The sequence below is a fragment of the Schistocerca cancellata genome, chromosome 7 (genome assembly GCF_023864275.1).
Source record: "Schistocerca cancellata isolate TAMUIC-IGC-003103 chromosome 7, iqSchCanc2.1, whole genome shotgun sequence".
NCBI lineage: Eukaryota > Metazoa > Arthropoda > Insecta > Orthoptera > Acrididae > Schistocerca > Schistocerca cancellata.
Window position 1 is genome coordinate 292,443,433 of NC_064632.1, and position 12,023 is coordinate 292,455,455.

Below are 12,023 nucleotides of genomic sequence, written 5' to 3' on the forward strand. Positions count from 1 at the left end.
GATCGACACAATCAGATGAACTGTTTAGATTTTGGAAATTCGTTGCTAGGTGTTACTTGTATAATTTACAGTCAGATCTGCAAATAATGGTAATGTAGATGTTTCTTTTTGAGGTATCATGATTCATCTGGCTACTATTAATTTCTATACAAACTGTGAAATGTCTGCCATTAAGGTTTCAGGAAGTCCACCATCTTTGGCACTCGCAGCATACAAGTGTCTTTCATCGACACAGCGTCACCATGGAATTCCCAGCCACTCGGTTCCTGGACCTCAGCTAACATTCGGCACCACTTGTTTGCTGCCAGGCCCCAGCTTGCCAAGTGGCCTGTGCGGTCACGCCAACTCTGAACTTAGAATATTTCCAGGGCACCACAACTCACCTGTTACCTCACAAGCACAACATAACAAAACATCATAAAACACAATGAGTACATAATGTTCTTCGGAGGGAAGGTGAAAGGTCAACTTTAGTTTATTGGAAGAATTATAGGAAAGTGTAGTTCACCTGTAAAGGAGACAGTTTACATAAAACTCCTGTGACCCATTCTGGAGTACTACTCATGCGTTTGGGAATCCCCACCAGTGCAGATTAAAGAAAGACTTTGGAGCAATTCAGAGGTCTGCTGCTACATTTGCTATAGTAGATTTGATAAGCATGCAAGTATTATGGAAATGCTTAACATATATCTCATGGAAAGTATGTGAAGACAGAATAAGACAAATCAGGACTTGTGAGGTAGATATAGACAGTTGTATTTCTGTTGCTTCATTTGCATGTGTGTACTTGTAGGTAAAGAGTCATCTGCCATGAGTAACAACATGTTGATGACAGGTTGCCATTGAGTATTGCACTGTATCTCATTTACCTGCTGTTAGAATCTGAAACAAATTACTCACCAGTTCAGTGCTTGACAATGTCTGGTGAGTGGACATACTATCCGGAACTTGCTTATCATAATGCAGTACTGAATCCACATGCCCATGCCTATACCTCTGCTTTTACCACATTACAGGGAACAGAGATTTTCAGGGACACAGAAACACTGTCAAAGGTTTCTTGAAACATGAAAAAGGGTCACATGCACTCCTGAGTCATGATTTAAGTTCTTACACACCAACTGCGTGGTATGAGATGTCAAAAATCACATGAAGTGCTGCACCCACCTGCCAACAAGATGCTGTTCAGGTAGGTGGTGGAGGTATGCTCATTTTCAGGATGTTTACAGGGAATGAAATAGGATCCTTCCACGTCTGCCATCATCTCTCACCAACAAATGATTCAGGAACCTTCTGGTCAACTGTGCATTTGTCCATCTGCCTAGAGCACCCAGGTGGGAACCGTTTCTTTCAGCAAGATAATGCACATTTCGGATGCTCCTGAACTGTTTCAAATTGGTTTGAGATTCTCTCCACAGTTATGAAGGTGTTTTTGTGGCACCTCAGGTCAACTGATCTGAGTCCTGTTGAACAAATCAATGACAAATAAGGTGATATGTACATGCTTTGATCCAGTTATGATCGGTCACAATGGGTTGTGACCACTGATTGAACAGTCCAATATCAGAATGACTCAACAATGTTTTCATTATCATATGGAGTGATGTTTAAAGCTTTCCTGGTCTACTGATTGTTCCATAAAAACACGGGAGAACTGCCGGATATCAGTAACTTCCTGCCACGATATGGAGTGCTGTCCGTAACACAATGAAGTGCAAATGTCAACAGGGTGAAAGGTGGTGCCCTTTACATGACTAGGTAAATGTATCCAATTCAGTTGTTCATGGGTGTATTTGTGAAAACCTTCACAAAATTGCTGACGTGTATCTGTAATATCAAATACATAAAATGATTGTGTGAAAATTATGGGACTTTGGTTCTGAAAAAACTAATAATATTACTTACTATGACAACACCACATGCAACAGTTGGAGCTTTCTTTCATTTGCTACTTATTGAACCAAATAATGGCGATACTCTTCTGTATTTGCTAGACAAAAGAGACATTTTGCTGCATTCTAAAAGACACTAAAAGGTTTATAACAATCAAAATTCACCTACTTTTCATAGATGTTTGTAGACTTGCCAATAGAAACAATGAACAGCAATCAACTACCACATTTCGATAACAACTTGAATTTACAGAGATTAAAATTTCGTGTGACAAATTATTCAATTACAGTACCTATAGTTATTTGAGTCAGTTATTAGTAAGCTTCCCTCTAGAGGCCCTTGTACAAGTTGGAAAAAATAGCCATATTGTTTCACAGAAATGGCACCCATATCACATCAATAACTTAGTTCTCCATACCTATCTGATACAATACCATCTGCTAAAGATCAGTGTACGCACGTTTGTGACGTTCTTATATTAATTTAAGTGGCTTGTTGTAAATTTAAGTTTTCACCAAACTCAGAATACAGTCAAAGGTATTCCCTTCATGTCCTGAGAGGATACCAACAGAATTTGATAAAAAGACATGAAACTGATGCCACATATTTGTGTTTGACACTAGGAGAATTTTTACTGACTGAGGTGGTGCAGTGATCAGTACACTGGACTTGCATTTGGGAGGAAGATGGTTCAAATCCACGTCCAGCCATCCTGCTTTAGGTTTTCCATGATTTCCCTAAAATCGATTCAGGCAAATGCCGAGATGGTTCCTTTGAAAGGGCATGGCCAACGCCCTTCCCCATACTTCCCTAATCCGATGGGACTAATGACCTCACTGTTTGGTTCCCTCCCCAATGTCAACCAACCAACGAAGAGCATTTGTTGAATACAACACAAACAGTTAGACAATTATGTTTTTTTGAAATAAACAGTACAAACGGTTACTCTTTTGCAGGGGTACCTAAGGATTGCTGCTGATTCAAATTGTCCAGTAGCTACACAATTCTGACACATAAAAGGTTTAATTTTCTGTGCATAAACTTAAGCATGAAGTTCCGGAACTGTGTAATGGAAAAGATTGAGATGCCACAAATGAACAATACGATAACACATTTAGTACACATCACAATACATCTGTGCCTTCAATTTTTTGCATCTGATCTTTCAATTCTTATGTTGTTCCACAGTATTAAATTAGTGCTATTCAGCTATGTTTACATTTCTGTAATTTTCTCTTATTTACATTCATTATTCTATGAAAGATGTAATTGACCATATGGATCAATGATAAGGATATGTAAGACATGAAGAGTATGGTGAAAGTGTAAATTTACAGTAATTTGGAAGAAATTCTCAGCCTTGAGGGTTTGTGGTCTAGGTTAATACAAATAGGCCTTGTGAAGTTTCTCCTAACTTACTTTTAATAAAAATACTGTAATTTACGAGTGGTGAAATAATAATTTTTCTTCAATTTAACTGAATACAGGCATCACCAAAAGAGCTAGCTGAGTCAGTTGATTTATTGCTACAGTTGAAAGAACCTCCAGATTCACTGTGCTCTGATTTTCTTGCTCATGCACAAGTTCGCATGACAGAACAGCTACAGGTGCTACAAGACATGAGAGATCAGGTAAGACTTTCTGTTTTCCCTGTACACTGGCTGAAATGAAAAGTACTGTCAGTTGCTTTTGCTCACATTATAGATGCAAAAATAAAGTAAAAATTTTAGTTTAAATATTTTAATCATTTGCAGTATTTACATTATAATACCGTGATTCTTATAAAATGATAAAAAATGATTTGTAGCAGGCAAATGTTTTATAAATAATTAGTTACCTAACTTGTTGACTCACTGGTGATGGTGATTTTTGGTCATATTTAAATATTATTTATCTTTGCTCCAGAAGTCCTGAGGTGTTCTTTAGTATAATTTAATGACCTTACGTCATTATGATGAATTTGCTTAATAAAAGTCTGGTGATAACTCAATCCCTTTTTTAGGTTCATCATTTATTCATAACAACTCTTTGTAGCTCACAGACCATATAATCTCACTGACATTGAAAGAAAAACTGAACTGAACAAAGCACCTCGGCTTACTGATTCTCCCAGTTGCAACCATGATCACCTTTATGACGTCTTAACAATCCACAAAATTTACTTCTTGGTTGAGACGATATAATTACAGTTTCATAATAAAAAAGATATTGCTACAATATTCACATTAAAATTAACTTGATATTTTAATTTATATGATTATGATGACAGTTTTTATTGATGTTTTCATTTTCTAATGCAGTTAACAGACTTTTCAAATGTAACATATTTTAATATTTTTCTGTATTTACTCTGTGAATTATGTAACTGTTTCATCAGATGACTCAGCAAAATTTTACTCACAAATTCATTTGATGCATCTCATATTGCCGCTGCAGTGAACGAACCTCTTGAGTGGCAAGATGGGCAGCTAGAAGTACCATTATCAAAGGCTAACCAGAAAATTCTGTCTGTTATCCTTTTGTTGGGATGAAACTGTTACTTAATGGGCATGATCATATAGACATAATGTCACATATGCACATGACATACTGGCAGTTGCCTCAGCAGACTTAAGGTTAATCCTCAACCTGTCGTGCATTTCTTGTAACATGAGGTCATGAGAGACCCCAAAAGGATAAACAGTATCTAATTGCTGTTATAACATATATTTTGGGTATTATTTTATAGGATTTAGTTATGTAAGAGGACTGTAATGAAATAAAGAAGTAATTATATGTTAGTTATTTATTTACACTATGTAAACATAGTCTCTTTGGAACAAGTTTATCATGATATTTATTTCTTTATGAAAACCAAGCAATTTCTTTAAATCTAACAATTAATTGAGTTCAATGCAGACATAATACTAATAAAAATTAGAAAGTAACATGAACTGATAAAAAATGTATAAGCTTTCACACATCTAAGTGGGCCTAGTTTTTGTTTCGGATACGGCCTATGCATAGTGGTTTGGTATGAGCTGGGCATAGGTTACCCTTGCAAAAATGACAAATAGATTTGAATTTTCTATCTGCTCATATTCGACAATGAATGCAAAGCTTTTTCATTGGTACAAACTCATCACAGGTGGTACATCCTGAACAGCAGTTATGAATCGCGTTATATACTGTTTCAACTCACAAGGTAAAGTTGTTATAGTTTCTCGTAAATGCAGTTGAGGGCGACGCAGTTCAAATGCCAGTTTTTTCAAGAAAACTTTACATTCCATTTTGTATGCCTGATTGACTGTGTCCATTATTATGTGAGCATTCAGTGCACCAATGTCCAGGAAAGTAAAGAGCAGCTGCAGTGGCCATGGGTGTGCAAACTGATGCAACAGAGTAGCTGCGGATAAGTTGGTCCACTACATCAACACCCCGTTTTGTTTTATGGTAAAAGCTTATAATTAAAAGAAGTTTTCTGTGGGCACTATCATCTGACACCAGTATGATGTATTGTTGAAGGAAGTATTACTGTTTTGTTCTTCTTTGGGCAATAAGACAGCAAAGTGATTGTTGATTGATAGCCAAAAATTATTAAACATTCTTGCATACCCTTCTGCTTGAATTCATTTGGAAATTCTGGTTTATTTTTTCGAAGTGTACCAACCACTGTCAATCTGTGATCTTTCAGTAGTTCTTCTGCTAAAGGAACGCTTGTGAACCAATTGTCCATGGTCACATTTGGTCCAGTACCTGATATGGGAGCAGTTAGCTGCTTGACAAGTGCGTTGGTCAAACTGTCTTGATAAAAAGGTCTTTCCGGCTGTTTACCAACATAAATCTCTAATTTTCTGGTGTAAAATGTAACAGCATCCCCTAAAGAAAACACCTTGATTGCATATTTCACAGATTTGCTGGGCATGTATTGATGAAATCACCGTGATCCTCTGTAATTCTCTAGCATCTCATCCACTGTAACTTACTCATTGCTCCTATAGTGTTTCTCACAATTGTTGTCACAATTGTTGACAAAGATATTTATAACTGCCTCATTGGTGCCAACTTGTCTGTTAGACTTCGCCTCCATGTGTGCGAATGTCGTCAAATCTAAGAGCTCTAAGCAAAAACTAAAATTGCTGTTTAGACATAACAGCATGACAGAAATTAAGGCCAGTTCCATCAGTAATCCAAATGTCATCAATCGAAGGATGTGACAACTTATGTACATGATGCCAAACAAAGCTTTCAACTCAGTCAAATCTGTAAGCCCACAGTCTCATTCTCTGTCGTAATTTATCCACATTAGTGTTAGTTTTATATTTGTCCAGTCTACCATGTGCTGCAACATTTCTAAGTCAATAAACAATAACCAAGATTCTAAACTCGCGTGCTGTGCCTTGGGGACCTGGTTGTTCTGTGGCAGTATTATGTAGTTGTCTTCTGACAGCCCATTGGTAGGGATGAAGTCATCATCTGACAGCCTGTTAGTAGGGAGTTTTTTTCAATTTTCAAAGAACAGTGTACGTTCCGTCTCTCTGTCTTTTTTTGACAGAATAGAAATTATGCGATGATAAATTTGATAATGAAATGTCATCTTCGTCACTATTTGAGGATTCTAGCAGTTGAAGATGTTCTTGAGGATTGTCATCTTTTCAGTCTCGCTGTGACACTGTGTCATGATCACTAACTTCCTCTGGAAAATCGACATTCTCTTCTTCACCTTCAATAATTTTGTCGTTTTCCTCTTCCAGCCATCTCAGAATTCATTCACGCTGTCGTTTGTCCATGTTTATTTTATTTGAACTGCTCTACAACAAATTGAATCATTAATATAAACATTGTAACAAAAGAAACAAAAAAACAACAACAAATCAAGGAACCTTTAGAATTTCACTTACGCCAGTCGTTGCATGGGGTCCCTCAAAGCCTCATGCAGAAACACACATCTGCACCAAATGGCACACACACCCACAGACTGATTGTTGCCAGTGCGGTTGTTAAGTATTGTTCCTTTTAGGAAGCTGTCAAGAGTAATAGATAGCTGAAAAAATTTTAAAAGTACGTAATTACCATTTATGTAGAAGCTAGGCTTCTGAAGACCCCACATGATGGGTCGAGGGTTAAAGGAAGAGGTAAAACAATAAATGTTATCTTGCTGATGCAGCAATGGTACACTAAAAACAAACTCAGAATAGAATCTAACAGTGCATTTTTGAATGTAGATCTGAAAATCAATTTCATTTGGACTAAAATAATGTATAAGCTACATATTAAAAATAAATTAGTATGAACTAACAGTTAAATTGTAAAACAGTTGAGTTTTTATAATAAGTGCCATTGGAGACAATGACTTGATGGATAGCAGAAGAAATAAACTGTAGAATAAAAATGACCCAATAAATTTTTAGTGAACTAAATATAAAGGGAGACAGTGAGCAGATGAGGCAACCACAGTGGATCAAATCACAAAAGTTCTAGTGAACTATTATGTGACAAAGAGACTGGGACAATAAGGACATTAGTCATCATATTTATGAACTGCACCCAGACATTTATGAAAGAATCAGTATTGGTGTTAGGGTAACAGTGCTGTAGATGTGCACTGCCCCTTTGAATTCTTGGACACCTATAAATGACACTGCCAATCAAATGCCATACAGGAAGTGAATAAGGTTCAAGGCTCAAAGTAAAGTAAATAAGTGAAGCATTAAGCGGTTCTCAGGTTACCTCAGTTGTATGTTCAAAACATTACATTTTATGGTATTGATCCCATCATGTTAAATATAGATAAAAAAAGACACAGCTTGAAGGAAGTATCCAAATGGGATGGAAATTGTTAGTTGTGATGTACATTTAAAGTCAAACAACTGATTACAATTTCAGAAAAATTGGCTGATTCATTCAAGAGAAACAGCTTCACAAATTGAGCAAGTCAATAAAATGTTAGTCCACCTCTGGTCTTTATGCAAGCAGTTACTCGGTTTGGCATTGATTGATAGAGTTGTTGGACATTCTCACGTATTCATTACCAAAGTCACCCAGAAGGTCAGTAGTCTGTACACATTCTTCAGACATATGGAGGTCATTATCGATTTCATCGGCTCAGCCCCAAAAAAAGCGTCACTTTCATGTTTTACAATAAGTGAAAGTTGTTCCTATTGATGGAAGCACTAAACTGAACACTGTATAATCACTACCTTGTACTACAGTTGTGAAATGGTTCCATTGTTGTCACGTAAGGGATGAGATGAAGTATGCAGGATAATCCTTAGTAGTTGTTGATGTTCGTCACTGTTGTGAAGAGGATGCAAGTGAAGATGATTACTGTTGAATGATGAGACAGAAAGCTGGAAATATATAAACTTTATTGTCCATAACAATACATAGAAAAGACACATGTGCATTTAGCAGAAGCTCAGATCGAACTACTGTGGAGGTAGTCCAGCAGCAGATGGCTGAACCACTGACCAAAGAGTTTTGTTATGTTAATTAGTGCAATCAATGCTGGCATAGTATAAATGGAAAACATCATAAAATTTGTCATAACCTGAAATTGGCGTACTGGGGAAAAAGAAAGATGTACCTGTTTTTACAGGATTTGTTGCAGATAAGAAAGAAACAGCTCACGCAGTTTGATAGCCTAAATAAATGTGTTTGTAACATGCATTGTACCTTTTATAACTAATTCTTATTCAAACAATACGAGGCAAATGATGGACTGCTACTCATTGTAAAAATGACATGTTGAGTTGCAGACAGGCACAATGAAAAGACTTACACATTTAGCTTGTGGCCAGAGCCTCCTTCAAAAAAGGAAACACACACACACACACACACACACACACACACACACACACACACACATTCACTCAAGCAAGAACACCCCCCCATACACATGACCGCCATCCCCAGCACCATTGTGATTCCACTTTCATGTCTTCAGTCGACTCAAAACACTGGCCTTTAAATGTGATTTTCATCTTTGGAAACAGTTAGAAGTCGCATGGGGTTAGGTCTGACAAGTAGGGAGGGTGAGAGATTATTGCCAATGCTGTTGCCCAGGAATTTCTTCAGAGTGAGTGAGGTCTGTGTGGCTGCATTGCCACGATGCAGCAACCAGTCTTCCTTTTTCCACCACTCTGACAATTTGTGGCAAACATTTCCCTTCAGTCATCGCAAAATCTTGCACTAAAACTGCCCATTGACAGGGTGACGAGGTGGAACAAAGTTCTCTCCAAATGTCATAAAAAAAAAAAAGGTCAGCATTGGCTTCATGTTCCTGTGAACTTGACGAGCTTTTTTCAGAAGATCTTGGAGAAGATGGTGTTTTCCATCATGACGATTGATGATTCGTTTCAGAGTCATAATCCTAGACCCAAGATTCATCACCTGTTATGACTCAGGATAAAGAATTTTGGACATTCTCAAGCTCTTTGGTGCAGCTCAATGCACGTCTGAATCCTGAGATTTCGTTAGTTGATGCTGAGAAGACGAGGGACAAACTTTGTTGCAATTCGTCTCATGTTCAGTTCACTGGCTAGAAATAGTTGTCATGTACCATAATGTACTGTTTGACAGCCCAAGTCTGTTACAGACATTGTGAATTTTCTATCTTCTGTCTTCATAGATCATGTCATGCACTTTCATGATCATTTCCAGTGTTGAGCATGCTGATGGTCGACCAGAATGTTTGTCATCTCCACAGATTCGTGACTTTCCTCAGTGCTTCAATCACTCAAATATTCTTGCTTGACTCAGTGTTCTCTCACCAAAAGCCTCTGTCAGCATGCGGTGGGTTTCAGCTGCAGTATTCTTCAACTTGAAACAGAATTTGATGCAAATCTGTTGCTCCTCAATGTTATCCATTTCACAATTCGCAGAAGTGCTGACATACACCACAACAACTCACAAGTGCATGTGCCAAAGATGACGCAACTTTATGCCTCAATAACTAAGACATGTACCTTGAGACATATAACAGCATAATGCCTTACTGCTACTGGTTTGACTGGCACTGTGAAATTCTCAGATGTTTTGAGTAGCATCTTGTATAGGGAAGTGGCATCATCAGTGATGAGTAGGTATCCAGGAGGTAAAGGGGTGGGGATGGCGGAGAGTTGGTGAAGGAAGTGGCTTGTGTCTTTGACGTGGGAGGCTAGGTTATGTGCATTTGGTTGACGGTGTTGCTCAGTGAGAGCTGAAATTGTTTCAGTGGGGGCACAATAACCAGCAATGTTGGGTCTGTGGATTCTGGGGAGCATGCAGAAGGTGGGTGTGTGGAGGGTCAGAGGTATGAGGAACAAAGGGGATTCAGGGGAGAGGTTCTGGGAAGGGCCTACGGTTTAAGCAGGCATTGGAGGTTATGTTGGTCTTCTGGGATGGGATCACTCTGACAAAGTCTATAGGTGGAAGAGTCAAACAATTGGTAGAGGCCTTCTGCCTAATAGTCAACACGGTTCTTAATGACAGTGGCTGAACCTTTGTCTGCAGGTAGGATGATTAGGTCAGGATTCATTTTGAGGTTGTGTCTGGCTGTTCTTTGTGCTGCTAAAGGGTTGGTATTCTTAGGAAGGGATGTGGGGAAGGAGGGTGAGTCCAAGGAATTCTTGGAACGTAGTCCGGGGTTGGTTAGGGGAGGGGAGAATTGCACTTGGATGGTAGTGTGAACTGGGAGAGACAGGATTCATTGTTGGGATTAGGTTTGATTTATTTGGGAGCGACTGGTGGCAAATAAGTGTTTCCATTGTAGGGATCGCTAGAAGGAGAGTAGTTATTTGACACGTCCAACAAGGTTAAATTTGGGTTTAGGGCTACAGGTGAGGCCTTTGGATAGGACTAAGTTTCTGTGGGTCTGAGAAGTTTTTGGAAATTTTTATGGCTAGGCCTTTGGGAGGGATGCCATGGTTTAAGTAGTATTTAAGAAATTGTGTTTTGTAGAAGGGGAGGGATACTTTTCTGAACTGTCGCAGAAAGATGGAGAGGGGTGTATTGTGGCAGGGATGGCGTAGGGTAAATGGAAACGATGCAAAAATTGGCGAATGAAGGTATTAGATGATTGTGAGGGGAGTTACATAACAGAAAAGACATGTAAAAATACATAAATACTGCCAAAATATTCATCGGTATGTAAAAATATGCAAAAATGTATGATACTGCATTAAAATACACACAAATACATTAAAAACATGAGGGGGGGGGGGGGGGTTGGATGAGATATGGTAGTTTGTGTGTGTTGTGATAAGGGAAGAGAGGGGGAAGGGCGATTAGTTAGGTCAAGGATTGCAAGTTCATGTGGCACCAGATGGTTTGGTAAATAAAATGCCAAAATACACGAGGATGAGGGAGAAAGTGGGATCAATAGGAACAGTTGTAATTATTTGTGGCAAGAATTTTGGCATCAGATGCTGCATCAACAATTTGCACAGTCACATAGCCATGTGTTGTGTGTGGATGAGATCATTGATACAGTGTGGCTCAGAAGTCAGAGCATATGCAGTTTTGGAGGTGATGAGTACACGCAGAAAGAAGAGAAAGAATGGACACTGATAAGCGTAATGCTTCAAAGAATAGTAACAAAGGAAACATCACAGAGTCATGAGATGGAAGAACAGCCATTAGGCAAAATCAAACAATGTAAAAATCTGTTTGAATATCAACGATATAAGGGAAATGCTGGATTGCTACTCACCATAAAGATGACACACAGAGTTGCAGATAGGCACAATGAAAAGACTGTTACATATTTAGCTTTTGGCCAAAGCCTTCTTCCAAAAAGGAAACACACGCACAATCATTCACTTAAGCAAGAACACCTCCCGCACACATGATTGCCATCTCCAGCAGCTCAGACAAAAATGCGACTTTATCATTGAATGGAAGCAGCAATCTGGAGAAAGTGAGGAATGAGAAGGGGTAGCAGGATAAGGGTGGCAGAAGAGAAGAGTGGCATCTTGCCTAGCATGCAGGGACTAGAAGTATGGCGGTACTGCTAACAGGTGCAGCGTCACAAGGCTGTGGGGCAGGGAGGTGGAGGGGGGCGGGGGTGGGGGGGTGGTACGACAGGGAGTGGAAAAGGAAAAAGAGAGGAGCAGGGAAGGGGAAAGATGTGCAATGATTCCAGCAGAGCTGGTATACAACATGGCTGCTTT

General features: G+C 38.8%; 1 protein-coding gene across 1 annotated transcript in view; it reads left to right on the forward strand.

The window, feature by feature from the left end:
* The window catches only part of LOC126092227 (vacuolar protein sorting-associated protein 51 homolog), a 108,457-nt gene that overhangs the window by 46,953 nt on the left and 49,481 nt on the right, over window positions 1-12,023 (forward strand). The window contains exon 6 of the mRNA XM_049907725.1: window positions 3,381-3,524. Within this exon, the coding sequence (XP_049763682.1) occupies window positions 3,381-3,524 (144 nt within the window). The remainder of the gene's footprint in view (window positions 1-3,380; window positions 3,525-12,023) is intronic.